Below are 26,051 nucleotides of genomic sequence, written 5' to 3' on the forward strand. Positions count from 1 at the left end.
AGAAGTCTTAGCACCACTTCCAAAAGTGGCAGTATGGAGTTTTGCCCCTACTGGGCCATCCTTCCCACGGAGAAACAGCTTCTTTCAGATCTGGGGTTTTGTTTATGCAGCTATACGTGAAGGGACAGTTTAGTGTTAAAGTGAAGAAAGTAGAGCTTGCAATTCCCATGCTCCCACCTCTGAAGAACTGTGACTTCAACAGACCTAAAAACTGCTTCCTTCTCCTCTAGCTGCCATTTGCAGACACCACTGATATGTCTGTCTTGTAGTCAACAACCCTGAGCTACCCCCCCAGCAGTGGCATGAGGTAGGTGCTTAAATAATTTTATCTCCATCTTATGAGCACATGCTATTTTCTTGCTTTACTTACATGATAGAAACAGCATGCTCCTCTGCCTTGTTACCTGGAATAGTCAGCCAGGCAGGGGCCAGCAGAGACTGGGACTTGCCCTTCGGTGGGAGCAGAGAGCTGGGCCTGACCTGGAACAGGTCACCTCATCATAGCTGGATAGGGCTGTTTGCTGAACTGCTCCATGTGAAAAATAACTTTTTTATTTCCCCAGCCAGCAAGATAAAATTCCAGCTACAATTCAGCACAAGGCACCTCCTCTTATGAAATTGTCTTACCTCTGTTTCTATAGACTTTTCCTAACCTCCAGTCCCTACGCTCCTTCAAGCACAGAAGATGCCAGGTATACAGAGGTAAGGGGAGAATTTGCACAGCAGTAAGGTGTTCTTGCTGCACTTCCAAGTCTATTCTGGAAGAAAAATATACTCTTAGAAAACAAGTTTACCTTTTAACAGCACAGGAATAACTTAAAATGCCATAGCTTCCAATACTGAACACTTCACTAATCAGTAACAGCTGAAGGTAATTCATGCATCCACTACACACTGAAACACCCCTAGGGAAAGCCCCAGCTGGGCTCCAGGGCAGGGGCTGAGCCATGATGGAAGGGATGGGTGTGAGGAGGCTGCACGGCCCTGCTCAGACCCAGCACCCTCAGGGTGTATACAGCCCTGCTCAGACCCAGCACCCTCGGGGTGTGCATGGCCCTGCTCAGACCCAGCACCCTGAGGGTGTGCATGGCCCTGCTCAGACCCAGCACCCTCAGGGTGTATATAGCCCTGCTCAGACCCAGCACCCTCAGGGTGGGCACGGCCCTGCTCAGACCCAGCACCCTCGGGGTGTGCATGGCCCTGCTCAGACCCAGCACCCTCACGGTGTGCATGGCCCTGCTCAGACCCAGCACCCTGAGGGTGTGCATGGCCCTGCTCAGACCCAGCACCCTCAGGGTGTGCATGGCCCTGCTCAGACCCAGCACCCTCAGCACTGTTCCTACAGCTCCTGCTGGGCTGGAACCCAGCTGTCAGCCAGATCACTCCACAGGTGGGCAAGACCCTCTGAATTCACCCCAGCTTTCTTGAATTTGCTGGATGATGAATGTGGAAGCTCAGCTGTAGGTGTATCCTAACACTTAGAACAAGTACTAATTTGTACTTTATACTCTGCAACATTTGTACAGATGTAACAGACAGTGTCAAAACACCTTGGTTTTTATTTTCCTATCCTTTTTGAATCAGGTTAAGCTGTAAACAATTTCTTTTTCAATCAAATACTGCCAGCTAGAATTACTTCCATTCATGCATCACTGAAAACAAAAAGGGTATTTTACCTTAAGTATAGATTTTTCATTTTAAACCATGTCACTTTATACAGAAACCAATAGCTAGATTCAATGCACCCTGATTAGTTATGTAAACAGATAACCCCCCAAAAAAACCCACATCGACAGAACGAGTAAGTTGGTTCCTTCATAGCATGGAAATTAAAATCTCTCCTGACTTGAGGTTAACATGGTCAGGAATACAGAGTGTGGCACATAAATCCATCTAGGAGGTGTATAAATTGCACTGTATCTGAATTAACAAAGTTATGCATAATGAAATGCACAGTTTAAATTCATGCTAGAAAGCATTTTTCAATATGAAGTGGCAGCCAACTGGCAACCATAACAGTTAGGTTCTGCACCATCATTTATGGCATTATAGATAACTATTACATATAGCATACTTAAAAACCCTGAAGGATTGTGTTACTTGAAACATTCTCCAGGCAGTCATTTGGTTTGAAACATTGGGAGAAAGACTGAAGAGATCACCATCTTATACCAACTATGGTACCTTTAACTTCCATGAAGTAAATCAGATATGATGTGTATTTCACAGTAACAAAGTTGCTTAATGCCTTTTCTCCAACAGTAGGATTGTGGTAAATGTTTCTGCCCTCAGATCACCATTGTCCTGGTGGCTTTCCCTTTTCTCAAGTTTGGGTAACTACACTGAGCGCTTTTCCTGGTTTTTAACTATTCATCAGTCCTTTCAGTATATCATCAGACAGTTCCAGCAGTGGGAGTTCAGGGGACGGGATGTCCAGGGGGGGAAGGTTGGGTATTGGAATGTCCTTTGCCTTCCCAGCAGTTGTTGCAAACTTCTGCCAAGTTGCAGCTGAAGAAGCAGATTCTGAGTGCTGCTGCAGACCCCACAACTCTGACTTCTCAACAAAGTCAGTGTCTACATCCAACTCCTTGTCTACTGGAGATTTTTGGAGTCTAGCTCTTTCTGCTTTTAACTGCTTATTCTCTCTCCTTAATCTCTCGTTTTCAGCTACAAGAGATTCTATGAGCTGCTTCAAATCTGCAATTTTGGTTGCCTGCTCTTCTATTATTGTTTTGTCATCTTTTGGCGCTTTACTCCCAATACATGCTTCCACTGGCTCCTTCTTTTTCTGAAGCAGAAATAAAAGTGTATCTGGGTCCCTGTCAAAGACACCCCGAATATCCTGTGAATGTTTCTCTGTGGAAGAGCTGTATTTCTGAGCGACAGGAACCAGAATGTTTTGATCATCAGAGTCTTCAGCAGATGGCCTGTAAGAAGTCTGAAGATGTGCAGCTGCTTCCTTGTCAGCACTCTGCTGGGCTTTCAGCTTTTCCTCCCTCTTTGCCCTTTTCCACCTCTCCTGGATGAGCAGTAACTGTTTCATATGACTATCCCTTTGTAATTCCAGTGATAGCTGAGCCTGAGTAAGAACAAGATTAAACAATTTAGTTGGTGATCCCTAATGCCACCCAAATATTCACAAACATTGAATTAGATGTGTGTAAATATTTACATAAACAGCACCACTGCATGCCCAAGGGGGGGAGCTTTTGTTACTCAGACATTAAGTCCAACAGGAAGTGCTCTCTGCTTGTACAGTGCAACAGATTCAGATATGTCAAATTTAGCATAACTACTGGTCTTTTTGTTTGTAAGTCACTGACCAAACTAAACACCTCTGGGCAGAGGCACCCAGAGTTTAACTGACCTATGACCAACACCAAGACGGAAGAGATTCACTTGGCATGCACGGCCACACTGGCTAAACAATGCAAACTCTTTGTATGCTTCTCTGATGGTATCTGTGTAGCCTCATCAATAACACCCAAATGAAGCAGCAAATTGCTCCAAGGCCAGGTATGGTCCCAAATGATTCAGTCATATTTAATGAAGGAGGTGGCACAGCAGTTATGAACTCACCTGGGTGAAAGACCATTTTTCTACAAGAATGACCCACTGGAGCAAAGACAGATGTCTGATCTCCAAGGGTTATTTGATTTCATAATATTGGCTAAATTCAAAGCCTGCTGGTACAAAACTACTGAGCAGACTACTACATTCACAGATGGACTTGTGCAATGAATAAGAAAAAGTGTCAGGGCTGTTGTTGTAGAGATCCCCCAATCAGGATGCATTAAACCAAAATGACACACTGTAGATGAGATGCTTGGTTTTTTGTCGCAGCAAAATACTAAGTGCCTCACAGATAAAGTTAAACATGACACTAGTTTTGTCATCTGCTTGAAGATGTCTGGCAGACTAGAAAGTTGGAGACCCGTTGGATGGGTTAAGGTTTCTCTTGTCCTTGGAAAAACTCTCTAGGAAGATTAGTATTACCACACTTGTGAAACTCCTGGTGCAGTTGCCAAGGGTTCAGAAAACTTTGCAGAGGCTAATGCCCAGGATTGGTGTGACCACACGCAGTGGGACCCACGGGCACAGCACGGGGCTGTGGCTGGTTCTGGCATCTGCCGCGCTCTGGTCTCACCTGCTCCGACTGGGTCAGCTTCATGGCGTCGGTAAGGTACCCTGCGGGACAGAACATCCATCAGCACTTACAGCACGCTGGGAAACCTGAACTTAGCTGCCACAACAGCTAAGGAAAGCCCTCAGACCTGTGTGCTCAATCCCACATAAAGGCAGCAGTCTAGAGGGAAAGTATTTACAAGTTACAGTGGCTGCGAACAGCTGCTGTTTTTCAGAGGTCTGAAAAAATTAGTGTAAGACCTTGTAATACACACTACAGCCTTGCCATGGTATCCTGTTGGCTTGGGTCACTCCAGTTTGTTTTTAGAGCTGCAGTAATTTCCAGAAAGACTTCGAGCATATCTTACTAGTGCTGAAAATGACAACATATGAGAAATTCTCAAACAAATTTGGAACGATGCAAGACAAAAGCAAGAAACATTCAATGTATTTTTGGCTTTTATCTTGGTATATGAAGTGCAAGAAAACAAGAAGTATGCATTTTAGAATGTAAGTGCAATCCCTCATCACTCTGAGTATCCATAAATACCAAAGAAACTATTAGTTTTTCACTTTATGGGATTTTCTAGTATGTATGAATGGAGGCAGAATGCCTGGTATCTAGGTTACCATGTTCAGAGCAGCCACTTACTTTGTCTCCGCACAAGCCCTGTCACTGAAAATGTCCTACTTGTTGCACCAGTTAAGACCTCCTTTCTTCTTCTGCCAAGTAGCTGCATGTTGTCAGAGAGCTGAGGGACTCCAACACAAAAAATGAAGCAGGACTATTTAAATGGACAGATAAATGCACAAGATCTCACAGAGGAGAGGCTGTCCCTGCAGAGTTCAAGGTCTGTGATGCAATCTGCTGTTTCGCTCGAGTTCTGGGGAGCTCTCACCTGTTCTTAGCTGCCTTGATGCAGACATTAGGAAAGGGAAGTTTTGTAAGCAAGCATTTGTCCTTTACCAACAGAGAAAGCACTGTGACCTCGCCTATGAAAGCAGTAAAGAAAATGCAAAGTATAAAGTGAAACTGGCTTAGAGCAGGTACACAACTTCAGTCTGTGCATACCACAAGGTGTTGGCTTCATCTTCAGTCAAGAACTGCCCTCACAGTGATAACCACCCCCAACCTAAACAACTTTGGAAATGTCTGACTTTAGCTGCTCACATGAGAAAAGAAGTTTTCAAAAGGGTTCTTGATCTGGACTGAAAAACAAACTGACATTTTAAGAATAAAAATTTTGCAAGTAACTAGACATTCTGCTTACACAGAATCATGGAATCTGCTGAGCTGGAAGGGACCCAGCAGGACCATCGAGGCCAACTCCTGGCCCTGTGCAGGACACCTCAAGAGTCCCATGTGCCCGAGAACACTGTTCAAATACTTCTTGAACTCAAGACAGGCTTGGTGCATGCAAATCTAGAAACTGATTTTAAGAGCTGAAATGTGAGAAATAACCTACTCACCAGCAGCTTTTTTGTGACAAGAAATTGCTTCTTCATATTTCCCTGCTGCCAACAAGCGGTCTGCTTTTCTGCTTTGCTGGTGAGCCTTAAAAGGAAAAAAAGAACATTATATCAATGAGGGTTAATAGGCAAACAGTCATACCTATCTTTAAAGTAACCAATACATCTGAAAAACCTGTACTGATTCCAATTCTCAGGCTTTTAGGTTCAGATTTCCACTCCCTTCCAAGCTTTGTAATTGGACTTCTTCTTTAATACTACCTTACAAGAGTCAGTACTGGTAAGAACTGAAGTTTGTTAATGCAGCAAAACTGGTGTGTACACAACAAAATACTTTTGAAGCTGTTCCTCAGAATACACATGTTCCCCTTTCTAGGCAGGCACTTACCATAGCTGTGTAAAAAGAACGTTAGGCCAAAAGAAGTTACAGTAAGTTGTGAGTATTTTGGACCAATTTACCTGGCAGAATACAAGATATTTGAATTGTGTTACATGTTACAGCTGATTTGATATTTTCTGCTGCCCTATGCCCAAGACATTTTGCCTCTTGGGTGAACAACTTCCTTTATTTTTTCTGTCTGCAGCTTACACCAATTAATGGTTGCAGCACAGCCATAGTTAAAAGTATCAAAGTCACGTTGTTGCTGTACAACAGTTAAATCTATACCAGTATTTGTAAACCACTAATGTAAATCACCAACACAGACTAAGGTTGTTGCTGAAAGCAAACATTTGATGCAAGTATTTGCATATACTTCGTGAGAAACTATTGCATAACCAGCACTGCAACATTCATGAAAGCAAGTCTTTTCTGTCATTACCACAAGACATGGATTTTATAGCCCTTCCTCCAAGACTGTGTCATGTGAAAGGTACAAGCACTAGCTGGTAAGACTGTGAGTTACACACACTGTTCAGGACTACTTTACTACATGTTGAGCTTGAAGTAAACAGACATCAGGTACTGGTACTTACATGGTACTGATATTAACATCCATTTAAAATACAAGTCCCAAAATGCAGGTCAGTTTGTCCTTTTTGTCTGCCAAGTGGAGTTATGCCCTACAGTATTACAGTAAGTTCAGTGTCCTACCAGAACCTTAGCAGCTCTAACACCACAGAAGAGAATGACTTGTAGAGAAAACACTGTTTGGGCAACAGCTGTTCTTGAGCAATCCCTGGCAGTTACATCACTCCATGAACACATTTGGCTTTCCTAAAACTGATTTCATATGCTAATATGGTGTATTCTTAAAAAGCCTAAAACACAACTCCTTGATTCTTCACAAGAAATATTCTCTTTTATATTCTTCTTCCTCACCTTCACTGAATCCTCAGAGCATTGTTAGCCCTTTCCACTTCTTCTACCCTGAGGTTAAATAATCTTAGAAGAGGAAGTGTTTTTCTATTGGAAAATCATCTGTTTTATGGCCTTTTTCTATGGACCTCTACAAATGACATATGCCAGAAAGATAAACTTATTTCCCTTTGATATGAACAAACAGTATCAGCACAGATAGAGCCATCTCCTTGGTTATTCCTGGCAGCTTGTCCCATTACAAATTAGCTATGTCATGGACATAAAAACACCTGAGCTAGTTCTTTGCAAAACAATTTTTCAGCAAATTAGTATTGATGCAGCTGCTTCTGCAAACTGCATGGGGAGGTCTAAACAAACAGAGAAAGAGAAAATAGAATAGCCAGAGACAGAAGAGCTAAGAAAGCAATTCAACAAGTCAGAGGACAAGTTCCATTTACTAGTTTTTACATACAAGAATTTGAGTCCCATTGTTTTCAAACATTATTCATGTATGTTTTAAACTGCTGGAGTGTGATCTTACTCAAATCACTTAAGCACATGCAGAACATCTGAGGACATTCAGTTCTTATTTGATTGAGCAATTAAATTATTTCCATTCTCAATTAACTTCCAGTGAAGCTGAAGGAAGTCTGAAGAAGTTGGGCTGAACTGTGAATAAAATTAAGAAAACAACAGTCCATAGATGTTGGCAAAAACAAAACCTAGGGTCCTCTCATGACAAGGTCACAATGCCATTCTTGCTCTTACATCGAAATATACATGTCAGGGCATATTACTCCGATGCAACAGAATTCCCAAGGGAAACAACAGGAGCCACACCAGAAAAAAAAAAAAATCAGTTGTCAGCACAGCCTTGTGTGAGAAAACTAGCTGTTTTGCAGTCAGTCATGGGCAAGGAATTCCTATTTTCCTATCTTTTCCTGACAGGTTGACAAGAAAATACTTATTCATTTATTCTAAACCATGTTTGTTCCAAATAGTTGATTCTGGAAAGACCAAGGAATTTCTCCCACTTTCACGTTAGCTTATTTATCAACAAGCAATTTGAAGAAATTAGTGGTGCTGTTTCCTGGCAGCAAGTGATGAAGGTGCAACAGAAGTATTTGCATGCTTACTAGCCATGATCATGGATGAGCTTCTACATCTTGTCTGCTCTGATGGTTTGTTCTTAGTGCTCAGTTACCCTCAGCCATGCAGTTCCAACCACTGTTAGCACATCCACTTTGAACTCAGAGCGGCCTGTATCCCATTATAAAACTGGCAAGGGAAGAACTGGTCCTCTCTCCTAAAGAGAAGATTACTCTCAAGTTTATCCCTGGTCTGATGTCATGCTAGAGGAAGGTATTTACACAACAGCTCTGATGCTACAATGCTGGTTCCCAGCAGATTCCAGCAGCATTGCTTTGACTTTGGTCTTGCTGCTGTGATTACAGAAACACCTGCTGCTTGACTGTGGTGGGTTTGTAGATCTGATTTCTCTTTCCTCTTCCACTTGCAGTGCTGGAAATTAATGTAGGATGGGGTGTAGAATAATTATAATTTATTAAGAAACTACAGAATTGAAAAGGGGAAGCAGGTTGACAACTACTTTCAGATGTCCCTCCCAATCCTGATGAGCAGGAATTCCCAGCAGGCAAATGGACAGGTGTAACAACTTGACTCTTGTAATAGGAAGCAGGTGTGAGTGAAGGATGGCTAAGCTGAAAAGCTTCCTCACCTTGCTACAACATAATTGGTTCTTAAGAGATTTGGGCAAGCCTTACTGAGTGACTTGAAACACTCTGGACTAACTGCAGAAGGTGAGTGAGATGTTTTTCCACACCTTTTTTAACTGTAGTTAAGATGCTGAGGGATGACACTTGCTTTATTAAGTTTGTACTGTTATTCTAGGGAAGTGCTCCTATTTGATCTTTCCACCTGACTAGCCCAAATCATTGCCTATATAATCTCTAAACAGCAGAATAAAGCCCAATCAAACAATCCTCTAAAATAGCAATGAGTCTCCTCTTTACCTACAGCTTTCTTTAACCCAAATTTAACTCCACTTCCTTGCTGGTTTGTTTGTTTCCCGCTACAGACTAGATAATGATGTGATGGCAGGCTGTGAGAAATGAAGCCATAAGGCCCACTTGCCAGACCTATAACTGTTCCCTCAAAGGAAAAAATAGCAATGTTTTCTTTCTAGACACAGCATACTCTTACAACTTAAAGGACTACCACAGTACGATCCTGGCTCAGGTTGTGGGGATAAGGAAAGAAAGCTGCTACTCTTCCCATACAATTCTAGTTGACGGCTAGGTATAGTGGAAAGGAGCATAACAGGAAAAAAAACTGTTTGATTCAACAGTATAAAAATAATGTTCTAAAAAAAAGGGCAGATGTAGTACACATCATAAACAGAGTAGGCCTACTACCCTCTCCTCAGAGCAGTCATTTGCAAAGGGCTCCTGGGGCTGAGACAGGTATGCTTTGTTTTTCTCTGTTCCACTAATGGAATAGCTCTTCACTGGACAGAGCCTTGCACAAGATGTTAAGCTTACAGCCTTCTTAGTATATTACAAAGGACTCACCAGTAAGTGATGTATTTTAATGGATTATGGAGCACAGATTACAGCACTTTACTTAAAATGACAAAGGCAGCAAAAACCCAGCTGCTAGAATGATGGGGTCTGATGAAAGTTTAACTGCAAAGAAGTTTCTGTTTGTAAATGTTTTAAGTGAAACCACTGTTTGATGCTGCTATCATATATTTTATGTTATGGACTGTGCATACCAGTTATACTTGCCAGAAAAGATTAATACCTGTGGTCTCCTACTGCTGAAAACAAGGGGAAGGGTTTTTTTGAGAGACGAGGGATCTATTTTAGGATTTGTTTCCTTAAGGATATAGGTCTGATTTCTATTTTGAACAGTCAAAGTGCACACTGCATTGCTGCTCTACTATCCAGAAGAGTGCCAAGTGTTTTCCATGTGGGTGTTTACAGCAGCAGGCCACAAAGGGTGGGACAAGGTGGTGCACCATGGCTCTCCCTACACACTCTGTCAGAGGCTACTTCTACAGAAGCCTCTTTCAAACCCATTCTTACCAGGAAACAGTGAATTTAGAAAGGTTTGAATGTGTATGTCCTCATATGCAGTGAAAAAATGTAATGAAGAGAGAATACAAGTGCAAAACTTGATCTGAGAGGTCTAAGAATCAACTATGGCCATTCATTTACTAAAAAAGTGCAACCTGGATTAGGGTGACTATGGAAAATGCTTGTATTTCCTGGCAGTTGCACTAAAAGTAAAAATAATAAAGAGTTGTACTGTAACTTATGCTAAATAATGAGACTATATTTGCAGTAACACTTAAGAAATGGGAATGGTGTAGTTTTACCAACAGGAACAAGCCCCCATTTTTAAATACTTGTATTCTGTAGAGAAAGATGACTAAAGATCAACCAAAAAATGGCAGAACCCATTGTGGCTGTTCAACCAAGACCACTAGTCACATGTTAGCTCAATTTTCTGTTTTTGAAAGCCTGTATTTAGCAAGGTTGACAGAACAATGACTCAACTGTGTAAATTATAGGTTAGTGTTCCTATAGAGCAAAACAAGTAAGTGACACTATCATGAGACTGTTAATGTTGAGAATACAGACCTCTGAGTCACTTTGTATTGAATTGTAAAGATGTCCAAGTTCACCCTGCATGTAAGCAATAGTATTAGACTTTAAATATATGGGCAGACAAGCAAGCAGTTGTTTAGGCAACCCCCATTAATTGACTGGATAGCTCTAATTGACTACGCCTGTGTTCCCAACCTATTCCAAGTTTCAAATGAAATGGTTACTCTGAGTTCCTCAACATGCAAATGCAATTAAAAGATCTGGAATTAACCCAAATTGCATTAATACGGCTCAGGTTAGGTGGAGTCTTCAAAAACCCATCCAGGCAGAGCTGCAGCCCTTTCCCTGATCACCTGCACCTTCATTAAGGTGTGGTATCCTTTTACCTACTGCATAGTCAAATCAACCTCATTCAGTTCCTTTTCATCCATCTAGTATGATAAAAGCACTAAATGCTTCAACTTGTTTTTCAGAGCCATTTTCAGACTCACAGAATGAATTAGGTTGGAAAAGACAGTGGGACTGAGCTCAGCCTACGACTGAACACCACTGTGTCAACAAGACCATAGCACTGAGTGTCATGTCTGGTCTTTCCTTATCTAGGGATGGTGACTCCACCACCTTCCCAGGGCATTTTGTGTGCCTGCAGTTCTCAGCTGCTTTGGCAATGTCCTTCTTGTCCCCATATATAATGTGTCGCAGCTGGTACTACACAAGTCTTGCTAACTGAAGGTTACAAGATAAGTGAGAACCATTCCACTGCCCTGATAAAACAAAACCAGTCTGGGCTTCTGTATGTAGCCCTAAACCACGAGGCTCAAGCTGTTACAGCAACTGAGCTACCTCTCAACAGGAGCATCTGAACCACTACAACAAATTATCCAGTAAACAAGCTTCCAAGAGCAACAATTTCAAAACAAGCAGGGCAGAAAGGGTTCAGCTGTGCCTTCAGTCTGTCTCACCAGGCTTCTCCAAGATGGCTTCATTTGGGTCTTTAAACTGCTGGTCATGCTTACTCAGAGCTCAGCTCTGTGGCTTGATGACAGGGATGTAAGGCCAGTGTGACACAGCAGAAAGGCACTGCTGGTAGGTACCCAAACAGCACAGGTACAGTGAGGAAACAACACCTGTCAACCACCCACTGCTTAGCTAATTATGTTCTTGACTGGGAGCTGCTGCAAATTGTTTTATGTGCCACAAGGAACAGTTTTGTGTTGTGCCTTTTCAGCAGTTACATGCTTCCACCAAACATTGTCCAGCTTTTCCAAGGTGGCTGTTACTGATCTGGCTGTTCAGCTGAGTATCTGATGCACCTCCAGCCACTTCACTCAGATATGCTGCTGCCTCTGTGGATTCACACCTCTCAATTCTTCCACCACTGTGGTAAAAACAGACTTTGTGTTAAGCATGTCTGTCTAGTGATACTTCCCCTTTTGTTACCTTACAAGCTTGTTCTCTGCAATTGGACTTTAGAATTGAGTGCATCTGCCTTTTTTTGGTTTCATTTTACACTGGAAGATGAAGTATAGCAGCTGTCAGGTTAAGACTGGAAAAAAAATCAAAGAAAACAAATGGGGTTCCATGGATATTTCTGTAGATCAACATAATATTCCTGGTTTTCCAATGAAAATACCAAAAGTGCAGGCTGGCATTAAGTCTCAAACACATTAACATGTGTGGTTTAAATTCTCTGGTGTCTAGTGAACTTCAGTAGATGTTTTTATTTTCGCCTCCTACACTTCCATATTGCATATTTATTCTGCTTGTTATTTTGCCTTTGTGTGGATGTAGTATTACCTCACTTTGAAATAATTCATTAAAGTAAAGCATTGATTGGCTTGCACTGGAATGGCTGCTACTGATGATGGCTAGCAGCATTAATATTAAAAGCTTTCATTATATGAGATTCTTGGAATACACATTTTGTGCTGTTCTCACTCCAGCTATTGCTCTGTGCTTTCTGGTTTTCACTAAAACAGCAGCTCTCAAGCTGGGTCCTTTATGCTTCAGGAAACTTAAGAGGTGGTAGTTATTAACCAGATTTTGGACTGTATTTAATTATAAACCATACAAATACCACTACCTTGCAGGAAGAATACAAGGTAGAGTTGGTATAGCTCCTTAGCCACAGGACAGTACTGAGCTGTGAAAGCAGAATCTGCAGAATTGTGAACTCCTGGGTGTCAAACTCTGTTTAAAGAGCAATTTCTAGTCTCTTCCTGAGATTAATATGATTTGCCCCACTTTTACTGTTATTTCCAAGCTTCTGACGGTCAGCAGTGTGTGGTTGTGCTTAACTTGTAACTTTTGCTCCTACACCTAAGGGTAAAATTATGGCTGGATGTGGGATCAAAATTCTTTGCCTAAATCAGAAGGCAGCAGGAAGTGCCCCTATAGCAAGCAGCACAGAGCTGTCAAGACGCTCTGTAAAAACATGCACTATTCATAGAAGACTTATCTTCATGCTTTTACACTGTAAAGTTTTAATTTGTAAAAAGAATGTTGAGATGTTTCTGGTCTAGATTATGTGTGAAATAAGTCATCAGCTGGGCTAGGTACCTGCTTACAGCTGCCTGCTGGTGCAGGGACCTCACTTACTTCATGCTGGTTTTAAGTTCCATGGCATAACCTAAAAAAAATTTTTTGTGAGGTTGAAGAAGACTCAGTTCCATAAAGATAAAATATTATTTTAGGAAATGTATGTTTCAGAAGTTTCAGAAAAAGAGCATAATTGAAGCCAGGAGAATATAAGATATGGCATTAAAGTGTAAGGGGTGAGTTGTGGTTGTTTGTTTGGTTGTTGTTGTGTTTGTTTGGTTGGGGTTTTTTTTGGACAGATCAAGTGGCCAGGAAAATCAGGACAGCATCCATGCTTTCCAGTAACTTAGATGCTCCACTAAATGATCCACTATTAATGGACAATTTTTACAAGACAAAGCAAGATTCAAGTACTGTGGTAAATTCTAATGAAAAGCCTTAACTGATGGAAAATCAGCTTTGTGAAAGTTGTCAAGCTGTGATATATTGGAAGAGGGAAAATATCTTGCATTTAAACCATTGATAGAAGTTAAATAAGACTAATGATTACTGTATGCAAAATCACTTTGTAGTTTAGATGTTGGGTGATTTGGTGGCTTTGGTTGGTTTTCCTTTTTTTTTTTTTCTTAGTAACTTTATTTTCCTCATTGGCATATTTGGAAAAAATGTGCTTTTCCAATTCACTGGAACTAGATTTAGGTAAGAGAATAAACTTATGGGAAAAGAGAGTGTAATAGGCAACACTGAATGGTATCAAAAACTCAAATGAACATTCTTATTTTGGAGGTTGGCACCTTCCCTGAATGACGTTGTCAATCTGAAGCTCCACAGCAGAGAGGGGTTGTGAACAGAAAAGCTTTGCAGATTTGTAGTTACTCCTTCCTTTTCATGTGTTTTAAAAGTGTAGGCATGTCCTAACCATGGCACTGTACCCATTCAACCCTCTTATCATGAGGAGTTTCCATGGTGCTTGACACAACCCCAATGGACATGTCACTGTCCTGTATATGATGATCCATGACTATATTGCACAGCAGTTTCACAAAAAGTTTTTGTATTTCAGGACACTCCCAGGCAGCAGGAACGGGCAAATTCAGTATTAAAAACAAAAACAGTGTATTCACAGGCAAATTCATAATTTTGTGTATGGAAGTGTGTAAAGCAACTCTTTCCTGAATCATCCATTCCATCCAGAAGTGTCTTGACCTTGTCAGCCTGGAGCTAGACAGGCATGGTAACTGCACACTCCTGTTGTGTTTGCAAGGTCATAAACCAGGCTTTAGTCACTGCTGTGTCACTCCTACAATATTTCTAAGTGGTTTCAGTAAGAAACATTACTGACTGGTGATATTGCCAAAAAAGTTGCTACTTTCAGCCATCTACTAGTGAATATACAATTATAATTTTCTCTTTAGAATCTTATGCACTACTATCTACTTTTTAAAAAGGTTTTTACAGTGTCTGTGAATTAGCTATAGTTTAGCCCCCCTGTTTTACCATGCTTTAAGTTTGCCTGACTTTAACCTTATGACATCAACAGGTTACAAGAGATTTCCTATTTCCTGCTGTTCCTTATTAGTCTTTCAGCAGACAGAGTAAAAACCGGGACAGTATGATGCTGACATACCCAGAGTGGTTCTGCACAGATGGTCTAAACAGACCATCTTCCTACTACACTGCCAGCCCTAAATCCATAGGTGGTCTGCAATGACAGTTGTGTAAGTCTTTCTGAAACTAGGGAGAGCAACCTAGAAACACCTGATTGACTCTGTAGGCAATGATTTGTCAGGGCTGACACCATCCTGGCATAAATAAGCTTTGGTTAAAACCTAAACCGACACAAGTCTGAGGTTTGCATGGCAATGTCTAAACAGTTCCTGGATCTAACTCATTCCTGGAAGCAATACAGCTGTATTCTCAGTGTGCTGCCTCTGGCTAACTGGGCTGCTGGACCAAAACTTGTTTTCGAAGGGAATGCTCTGTGTATCACCACATAGCCAAGACACAGCCTTGGTAAAACCCACAAGGCAGCAGAGAATTAACTCTTCTTGACCTAGATCTTGTCTCTGGGACAGACTCTTTAAGTCAATTCAGACTCTTTGCCATCTGATTAGCTTTTGTCAATAAGTATTTTTTAGACTATCTGTGTTTCAGTTCAGGTTCCTCAGAAATTTAGTTTAAGTAGAACAATTAATGATTGAAGGTTTTCAAGCATTTCACCTTCTGAAGTTAAAGGAAGCACTTAGCCAATACTAGGCCCTGACAAGCCTCTCAAACTCTTTAAACACTCATGGTTATGGCCTGTGTCATCTAAACCTTTCCTGCAGACGCTTCCTTCCTGAACTGCCCTTGTCCCTCGCTTTTGCAACGCGATGTCCCCACACCCCTCCAACCCACACAGGCCAGGCCGCGCACCGCTGGGCGCTCCCCCCGCCGCGCTCCCGGGCACCGGGCAGCGCCGTGCAATTCCCGGCAGGACCGGGCCGAGCGCTCCCGGGCACCGGGCAGCGCCGTGCAATTCCCGGCAGGACCGGGCCGAGCGCTCCCCCTCCCTCCCCGGGACGGCCGCTGGGCCCCGCTCCCGTCCGGGCAGGGCCTGACACGAGACCTGAACAGGTGTCTGGGGGGAAGAAGGGCGGCAAGAGCCCCTTTTCTGTTCAGGTGCGCCTCTCCGCCTGGTTACCCGGGGGTAGGAGCCGAGCGGTGTCACCCTCTCCTCGCTGTCTGAGCGGCGGCACCGGCTGACCCGACGCGCCCCCCTTCCCCTCCACTCCCCGCGCTCACCAGGTTGAGGGGCCCCTCCATCACTTCCATGGACGGCGGGGGCTGCGGGCACATGGGCGAGGGGCGCTCGCCGGTGCCCCCGGCCCGGCCCGGCGCGTCCCGGCCCCAGCGCGGGTTGTAAACACGGCGGCCGCTTCCGCCCTGCCCGCGAGAGCCGGGCGCCGCCTCGCGAGACTTGGGGGCCGCGTCGCCGGGGCAACGGGCGCCGCGCGCGCCTCCCGCCCGCCCTGAGGGCAACGGGAGGCGCCTGTGGGAAAGTCGGGAATGGGGCGGGATTCGTTCGCCCTTCCCATAAGGGTGTGCCAGTCAGCGAGGGTGAAGAAAAATAGAGAAAAGCGTCGCCTTCCTTGCTTCTCGGAGAAGTTAAGCTCTACAATGGTGAAGAAAAAAAGAAGATAAAAGGAAATCTTGGAATCGTAGGATATGCTGAGTTGGAAGGGACCCATCAGGATCATGGAGTCCAATTCCCGGCCTTGCACAGGACACCCGAAGAATCACACCCTGTGCCCAAGAGCGTTGTCCAAATGCTCCTTGAGCTCTGTCAGCCCTGGGGCCGTGACCACTGCCCTGGGGAGCTGTTCCAGCACCCTCTGGGGAAGAGCCTTTTCCTGACATCCAACCCAAACTTCCCCTAACTCCGCTTTATGCCGTGTTCTCGAGGCCTGTCAGTGGTCACGGGAAGGAAGAGAGGATGCCTGCTCGTCTCTTTCCTCTCCTAAGGATGTTGCAGACCACAGTGAGGGCTTCCCTCAGTCTCCTCCGGGCTAAACAAACCAGGCGGCCTCAGCCACTCCTTGGGCATTGCTGCTTACGATCTTGATTTAAAGTATTTCAGCACTAGTGGATGTTCTGTAAGGATGATTAGTCTCACAGAGAGATTTCTAATCCAAGTTTGTGGCCATTTATCTCAACTTTAGTATGGCTTTTGACAATCCCCTGTGACATCACTGTGCAGGAAGTGATGAGGTATATCTAGATAGACACAGAGATGGGCTGAAAACTGGCTGAGCTGCCAGGCTCTGGGGGCTTGTTCTCATTGTGATCAGTGGCAGAGTTGCACTGGTGTCCAGTGGCTAGTGACATACCCCAAGCTATGATATATTATTATATAAATAATACTGGATCCAGTATTATTTAGTGCCTTCATTATTGGTATTACTTAATGTCTTGCACCACCCTCCTGCATGGAATACTGATAATGATCTTGCTGGGGTGAAGGGGTGTCTGTGGGGAAAAGTGCCCCCAGCATGGCCCGTAGAGGTTCTTAGTGCAACAGCAGTTAAATAAGTGCCTTTTAAAGTGCAGCGTGGAGAGGATGTATAGAAATACGCATGAAAATATGAATGTCTGGTCAAAACCCTGCCTAGGAATAAGTGATGTGGCTCTCAAAGAGTAAGAAATCGTTGTGTTCGAGTTGCAACATATTCTGGGCAGTATCAAGTCAGCATTCCTAGGTGTTTAATAAATGTCAGGAGGCTATAATTCAAAATAATGGCTGTAAGTCAATATAAGGCTGGAACTGGCATGTAAAATTTGTGTATAGTTGTACATGGACACCAGAAGCTAGCTGCTGTAGTGTCAATCTGAGACCTCTAAAGCTCTGCACCCAGTCACTGCTACAGAGAAGCTTTAAAACTAGCATGAAGACCAGCACCGGGTGAGTTTAATTGAAATGCTTTAAAAAGAGAGCTATCTTGCTCACCTTTTGGCTATATTCTCTACTATTTTTCTGTGACTTCAAGTTACTGTTATAGCTCTCTCTTGCAGAGAATGGTTATTGAGGGGAATACAGAGCAAAACGTGAGGTAACAAAAAAGGCTATGCTACTAAACGCTTCTATGCCATGGAAGCTCAAAATACACTTTAAAAGCTCTAGGTAGAGGCTTAAGGGACAGACACCAAGTAGTGTCAACTCTGCCACATAGCAAGTGATAGAATAAGATGAAATGGCCTCAAATTGCACCCAGGGAGGTTTAGATTTGATATATAGGAAAAATTTATTCACTGAAAGGGTCGTCAGGCATTTGGTACAAGCTGCCCAGGGCACTGATGGAATAGCAGTCCCTGGAAATATTCAAAAAACTCATAGATGTGGTACTTAGGGTTCAGTGGTGGACCTGGCAGTTTTGGGTTAATGCTTGGACTTGACCTTTTCCAGCCCCAGTGATTCTGTGATTAATTATTCAAAATACACTGTCTTGAGAGGGACCAGTGCAGCAGGGCACTGAACATGGTGAGAGTCGTGGTCCTCACAACTTTGTGAAGACCAGAGAAGAAAAGTGTGATAGAGGGATTGTGTGCAACTTTGTCAGCTGGAACAAAGAGTGGTGTGAGTTCATGTAATAGTCTGAAAGGGGAAAGAAGGCAAGAAAAAACAGGGAGAGATAAAAGAAGGTAGGGCTGAAGCTGAGACATCCAGAAGATAAGAAGTGAAAAAGCTAATTAGCAGCAAGTGAAGAAAGTCCAGAGTGCCCTGTGTGCCCCTTGTAGCTGCGATCCTCAGAGGTGAGTGGCGTCTCTGGGTCTCTGAGGGAGCCCACATGGCACCTTGTGCCATAGCTCTCGACTATGCCTGTGCTGTAGGGACTAGCCCTGCCACATGGGAGTGCTGGGGGCAGTTTTCCTTCTAACATGTGTGGTTAGACAAGATAGTCTCTTCTGGCAAGGAGCTTCCCAAAGATGCCTTGCTAGTTCCCACTTTCATTTGCAAGAATTTATCTATCACTTTGTTTCATTATGTATCAGCAAGTCAGATCCCGTGTAGTCCAGAGGGGTTTTGATCTAGAGCCCATTGATTGAATAGGAGATAGGTGAAGTTGTCCTGTATCAGCTGTTGAAGTCATAGGTTGGCCTGGGCGAGGGAGAAAGGGTAGCTGGCACTTCACTGTCAGCACTGACACTCAGACAGGAGTTGATAAAATTGAATTGTTTTATTGTACTGAACCATTGTGTTTCCCTTCCTTTTAGCTCATGGACTGACACTTGTGAAAAAGCAATATTTAGCTGTTATCTGTGGGAGTATAGTAACCATTTTGACCATCCCACTCTCTCACCGTACCTCTTCACAGTGACAAGCCCTTCTCTAATCCTTAGCCCTCTGCAGCCTGGTCTTTTCCTTTTTCTTCTGGTAGTGCTACAAAGGAAAAAAAATTGCCAAAGGTCTTTATATTTGAGCACAAAACTTGTTTGCTCAGTTGTTAATGAAGTTATGCTGAATTTAATGTGTCACAATTTACTGATTTTCTTGCATCTAAACATCAGATCTTACACTTAGCTAGCTGATTATCCTTTTCCATAGTGCATTAATCCAGAGGCAGATGTTGATGATCTTGTTAAATACTAGGTAGGATGAGATTTTCAGTACCCTGGCAGTTAAATTGCATACTGTCAAGCTGTTATTTCTAGCACCTTTACTACCTTTTTTCATCTATTGTGATGGAACTGGAGATTTTAATTTATTTATTTATTCAAACTGTATTCCTGAACTGTTTGTGTATAATTTTAAATTTTGTATAACATATATGACTTGTGACAGGTAATTGCATAGCTGGTTTTTGCTGTGTGCTTATCAGTTATCTGTAAGTCATACCAATTTGCTAAAACAGATTGTTAGGTCAAACACTTCTGTAGAAATTAAACAAACTAGTTCTGAGAAATGTTTTCCATTACTCCTGCTGCTGGCTGAGGAAGGACAATTTAATTTACTGCGTTTTAAGAGGCAGTCAATGTTCATTTCAAGACACATTATCTTCAGTGGAAAAAGGAGTAAGATGCTGGGCCAATTTACCACTTGTGGAATAGGAGCTAAAGGATTAAGGGCTATTGTATCAACAGAATAAAGGTTTTTAGGGGCTGTGATGTTGAGTCAAGCCAGGGTGTGGATAAGTAGTACTTTTTGGCTTTAGCAAAATGAAAATATAATTGTCCCCTGGTCCTTCAAGAAGCATCATGTTGCAATGTCCTGAAGTGGCTGCAGAAAGCGAGTAAAACCTGTAACCTCATCTTTGTAAAACTGGCTTTAATGTGATATAATGATGTTATTGCTACTTCAAAAAATCTAAATTTATATGGAAGTTTTTCTTTACTTAAAAAATAGTCTTGGGGCATTTTGTGGATTTTTGTCCAAAATACCAAGATCCTGGGGTGCTGAATGTCACATATTCATTCCAGATGGTGTGCCAACCTCTGCTGCACTGGACTGAAAATGGCTACTGTTTTCTGCCAGAGTCTACAGTGTTGATCCAAAAGATAAAAAGTTGCCCTCTGGAAAAAACAGAACCATAGTAAGTACTCTGCTACATTATCTGCATATTTATCAATGAATACAGATTGGTTATTCCTTTTCATTACCACCCTTTCTGTGTTTTGCATGTTTTCCTCCTCCTGAGGGACTGCATGGGAATAGCATGTTGACTATAAGTATAAATTAAATGTTTGTGTAAAAGAAGAACTATTAAAATGTAATCCTGGGCAGGATGTGCCTGTCAGCAGGAAGCTTCCTAAAATACCCTGTGTTTTAAGGGTGGAATTTTAGAGTAGGAGGGAAGTGTAGAATTGCTATTTACCTGTCTGATGCTGCTTTTGACACACATGATGAGCCAGCTTCATTTGACTGTCACCTCCTTAGGAGGCAGAATTCCTCGGCCCACACTTTGCTTAGCATTGACTACTTCTTTATTTACTCTTTGTGTCTTTGCATTTTATCTGGACTGTGCATTTTCAGTGAAGCTCCAGTTAAAGACAGGCTTCTCAGTCATGGCATTGTAGGAGGGCCCACAGAGCCTCCCACACAGTGCCTTCCTCAAAGAGAGATAGGGATGTCTGTTTCTTTGAAGAAGCACTTTTGAAACAAAAGGGATTCCCCTATGCCTCTGACAATTTTTTTCCCACCACACATGTACAGAGCCATCAAACTGATGGGCCTCCTTCCATTTGTCAGATTTTTCAGAATAACCAGATTTTAGGATTTCCCCCTGGATGTGCTGTGTCTCTTTAGGTTGCCTCTGAGCTGTGGGCAAGGCAGTGGGTGAAGGAAGGCTTTGACAACTGGGGCTGAAGGAACCTCAGTCAGAGGACTGGGAGATTCAGGACGGTGAGATCTTGGAGAAGGTGTAAACTAAATCAAAACCTTTTCCAGTCACCTTCACCTCTTTTGTGTCTATTTGGATTTTGCCTTCTCAAGGACTTCAGTGACGTTTTCCTTTATAATGACATGTGGTCAGCAATAAGAACCAAAAGAACAAGTCATAAAAATGTGCTGAAAACTTGCAGTTACAATGCCTTGGCGTGAGAATTTTGTCTCTGAAAGAACTTGAGCACAGCTTAGAAATCAGCAACCACAGTTTGGCACTTTTCTTAGCTACCAAAGCAACTGACAGAATTTGAAATCAGTCAGATTTGCAGGGAGGGAAAAACTGGTGAGTTAAAAAACAAGAACATAGCAAGACCATGTCTGAATAAATTTCCAGTCGTCTGTACATAGACCATTTATTGAGAAAGATAAGAGAAACTAAATTTTCATAATCCTGATTACATGCAGAGGATTGACCCAGATGCATGATTTTAGCTGTATTTGTTATATTTAAACACAATGATTGCCTTCACATGTGTTTACTGAAATGAGAATCCACAACCACTTAAATGCCTCTTAAATATTCCTGTTTAAAAAAGAAACTATTGGATTCATGCATACTAAGAAGTAATGTATATGGCTGTGGTATTCTAGAATTAATTAGGTCTTTTATTTTAGTTTTAGAATCAAGAAGATATTTTCTCATTGCTTGCCGAATAAAATAGTTAAATCCTCTGCTTAGATCTGAAAGTAGTTTTGCCCACAGCAATCAAACTAATATTTTCTTTATAGCTCATTCTCTCTGTAAGCCTTATGCTGATTTCATTAGGCTTTAGATCAGGTTCCAAGTAACTAATTATATTTATAGTGTGATTTCTTTGCTCAGAACAACTAATTTAGTTAAAGGAGTTGGTGGGAATGGTGAAAGGTTAAGTAGTATTCCTTTGCATTACTTTGTCCAGGTGCAAGATACCAGGAAAACTGTTTGTCTTTGTGTTTATAAGCCCTCAGTATTAAGCTGAGCAGCAACTTTCCTGTTTTCACTATTTTGTGAGAGCATAGTGATGAGCAGTTGATATACTGACTTTTTCTTTTCCATTGAGTAGGGCTGATATATTTTTGGCATAAAAATAGGGTCAAAAAGAGCTGGCCATCTAAAAGTGATGAGAAGTCAAAATGTGAGCATTTCTGTGTTTTTCATGTATGCTCATTGCCCCAACTCTCTTCCTAAAATTTCTTAATGCACTTTCTCTCACACTGCTCTATTGTAAAGCCACCACCCTGCCTTTCATCACTTTCCCACTCTTGCCACAAATCCCCTCTCACCTACAATCCACAGGCCTGCCTCTATTTCCTCAGCTCAGACCTGCTGCTCCACTCATGCTCATCTTTGAAAGGGCCTGTGCTGCATCCATGCTTCTGTTACTGCCTTCCTAAACGCTGCCACAGGCAGCTGAATAATGCTTCTCTCATCTGGCCCTGTCCACAAACCTAAAAGACCCTTTCAGCTTTGGTTTTGGGGATTTAAAAAGCTTGGACAACCGTAGGTTTGTTTTGCAGCTTTACTTTGCTAAAGGATATGAAGGTTCTGTGCTTGCATCACTAGCACTGATTGTGCTCTTATCCTTACTCCACAGCTGTGTTTCTCTGGACAGTACATTATTGCTTTCCTTCCCCCTAGAAATCAACACATTTTCAACATACAGTGAACATCACATATCCAGAGTCCTCAGTCAAAAATTTTTTGGATTCTTTTGTTTTTCCTCTCTGAAACTGTAATGCAAAGAAATAGGCCCATTTCAAGTTGAATTTCTCATAGAAGGTCTGGTATTTGACACAACCCTGTAGACTGCCCAGCTATGTTGGGTCATTAAATGCTAGATCTTGTTAGTATTCTAGTGGAAGCCTGCAGAATTTTGAAGGCCTGAGCCATAACATCATGCTCTAATCTAAAATTTACTGAGAACCTTGAGTTACCTTTTTTTTTTTTTTTTTTTTCCTGGTATGTTTCCATTCCTGAGAAAAGCAAGAGCTGCAAGACTGACTTATATATACTCATTCAATTAACCAAGTGAGAGGGAATCAAACCTTTCCAGGCAATTTTGTTTGAAGTGTCTACACTCTTCTCTGTATCGCATGAGGTGCCAACACCAGTGGGAGTTTGCCTGAGGTAAGAGCTGTGGGTTTGGATGTATTCTTCCATTTTTATTAAACCTTACACTCACAGGAATTTTGTGCTTTTTAATCTTGTAACTGTACAGAACTTATCTGGGTATGAAGGAAGATAACTTTGTGAATTGCTTTAATTATTCTCATAACTGGTCACATTAGGTTTTATGAGCTAGTCACACTTAAAAAATTCCAAACCCACTTTTATAGCAAGAAGATGTTCAGCTGAAATCCTTGTGCAATACATCTAACCAGTAAAAAACCAGTAGCTCAAGTGAGCTACCAAGATACATCAGTACTACATGCTTCTTCCCAGTTGGTCCTTAATTTAATTGTATCCATTTAAGCCTTGTAACTTCCTTTTCTGCCTTTATTATCTGTATGGTTTTCTTTGAAATCCTTTATATGGAATGACTTCTAGCAAAAAGGCAAGTTGTCAAAAAAAGAAAATCCAGCTGAGCATGTTAAATATTTATTGCTCTTAATATTCATAGTATAGCTGCAGAATTGAGCAGTATTTATTTGCAGTGCAGTAGCACTGAGATTTCCCATGCTGGTAAACAATATAAGGCAATCTTACAGCCCTCATAATCTTTCAAAACAAGAAAAGGGACTGAAAGTGAGACCAGGACATGAAGAAGCCAATAGCATTTTGGAAAGGTCTTGTGGCAGGTACTATGCAATGCATTCATTTGTGAATACAAGTAATTATTCAGTTAAGCAGAACTTGTATGCTACTTCACATAATCAAAATTAGATCCTGTAAGATCTGATATCTTGGCATAAGAGCCTACCAAAAAGATGGTAATAGGACAAGACTGTCTCCCTTTTATTTTTATATATAAAGTACAAACAAATGAAAGAAGAGACCTGTTTAGTCTGTACCATGGGACTGAAATTCTACACAAGAATAATCATAAATTAATTCACTGAAAGTTTTGAATTAGCACCTCAGACTATCTATTTATAGGAGTAATTCTCTGGAATAAGTTTTTTTAAGGACAGGTTAATACTTGAATTGTTTTGTTGCAGTCTTTTAGCTAGTACTCCCTCCAGTACTGGTTTCTAGAATTCATCCTTTAACTTCTAAAGAGTAATGCTCAAAATTATGAGTTGAATCTTTCAGTTAAGGGAGTGGGGACATGGATGTTCAAGGCATAGGACAGCATAAGCAGATCCCATCTGAAATTTTACTAGAATGGGAAATCTAGTTAGATGGATACAATTAGGTCTTGCTCAGCTTCAAACACAGCAGTGAAAAGACAGTTCAGTGTTTTATTTCCTGTTTGTCAGTTAAAAGTGCAATATAGAATTATGGCCAGATACAAGTACCAAATTTTCATATGAACATGTTATCTACTGGCATAAAGCTTAAAAGAAAGCTGTTGTCTGCAGCAGTAGGGGCGCATTCTCTGGTGTTCCAGAGTGAAGCCATCTTACATTTGTAGATCTAGGCTGTGAACATGAACCTCCATTTGTCTCCCTGCACACCTCCTGCAAAGCTCCAAAAGTGTGTGTTTAGGTGAAAATGAACAGACCAAGTGCATTCCATGTGCCTGACACCCTGCTGCTCAAATCAAGCAAGGTTTTAAATAAACTGGGCTAATTTTTCCCAACTGTAATGGGGAATAATGTTTCTTTTCCCTACACAGGCCATCATCTTTTAGTAAAGGCCCTTGTGCAGAGCATATGTTAATCCATGCATTTTAAAGAATGAGATGACTTGCAGTATAAAAACCCAAAGCATTCATATCAGTTACAGACACCGGAATACTTTTGATGGATCTAATATTCAGCCTTTGGCTGGAAGGCAATTTTGAAAGAACCAACTAGTTAAACTTGAGATACTTCTATTTCCTCATAAGATTTACTTCTCCTCCTTAATCTGTAACTCCATAGTGAGTTTCTCTAACCATCAATACGACAGTACAGCAATATTGCCTCATCAGTCATGATTTACTTAATGTTTTCTGAATTTAGTAATATTTGATTAAAATTTAATGTGAACATATCATATCATGCCACATATATTATTGCATCCATTAATCAGGTAACCATAATAATGAAATGTCGGAAGATTGGATGAAAAAGGAGCTGAAGTCTTTGATATATGTTTGGCATGGGTTTGTGAGTGATTAACGAAAAGATATCCAGTCAATTGTGTAAAGCTTCATTAATATACATTTACAACCATCTATGTACTGTATCATCAGATATTTTTAACCTTAGTTAAACTTGATTTTTTAATTTACTGCATGACACTAAATATTAATAATCCTGAAAAATATATAGTATTCTATTAACTCTCATAATGCCAGAATGATTCATAATGTGTCCTAATGCTTTTGTAGCAAACTATGTACTAAAAATATGGTCAGAGTTAATGGATCAATTTTGTTAAAGGTGGAATAACAAATGCTTTATGCATGGCTCTATAAACCTCAAATTACACAATCTTATTAAAATAAATGTAAGTTGGTATTTCCATCTACTTTTTTAATATGCAAAGTTATTTATGATCTAATCTAGCAATGCATCTACTCCAGTTTGGTAGAGGAGATATTGATAACAGTAACACCTTAGTTCATACTCATAAGTATTTTGTTAAACATATGAAGACTTTCTAGATTAAAAAAACCAAAATCCAAACCAAAGCTGAAATCCTTAGGCTTCAGCTCATGAAGCGGGATTATTACATGTTCTCCAGGTAAACTTTGAGAAACATGTCATTGTTTTCTTGCTAGTTGTGAAAGGAAACAAAGCAATAATCCTACAGCCTGGATCCATGTAGGAAGTTCTTTATAGTGCGATGGATCTTTCCAGGGCTGTTTGTCGTGGCAGGAGTGCACACATGGCTCTTGAGGAATGCGTGTTCTTTCACTCAGGGCAGGACGCAGAACAGATCAGAACACACATGCCTTGTTGGTAACAATGCTGAGTGTTCCCAATGGCTTGCAGTGTA

General features: G+C 41.6%; 1 protein-coding gene across 1 annotated transcript; it reads right to left on the minus strand.

The window, feature by feature from the left end:
- Positions 1-1,541: 1,541 nt before the first annotated feature.
- NRBF2 (nuclear receptor binding factor 2) lies at positions 1,542-16,002 on the minus strand. Its single transcript, XM_041475347.1, has 4 exons — positions 15,850-16,002; positions 5,596-5,680; positions 4,148-4,188; positions 1,542-3,079 (listed from the first exon to the last, which is right to left on the minus strand). The coding sequence occupies exons 1-4, from the start codon at positions 15,901-15,903 to the stop codon at positions 2,363-2,365; spliced, it is 897 nt and encodes a 298-aa protein (XP_041331281.1). The 5' UTR covers positions 15,904-16,002; the 3' UTR covers positions 1,542-2,362.
- Positions 16,003-26,051: the final 10,049 nt, after the last annotated feature.

The sequence above is a fragment of the Pyrgilauda ruficollis genome, unplaced genomic scaffold (assembly GCF_017590135.1).
Source record: "Pyrgilauda ruficollis isolate IOZ18807 unplaced genomic scaffold, ASM1759013v1 scaffold11, whole genome shotgun sequence".
In the NCBI taxonomy this organism is placed as follows: domain Eukaryota; kingdom Metazoa; phylum Chordata; class Aves; order Passeriformes; family Passeridae; genus Pyrgilauda; species Pyrgilauda ruficollis.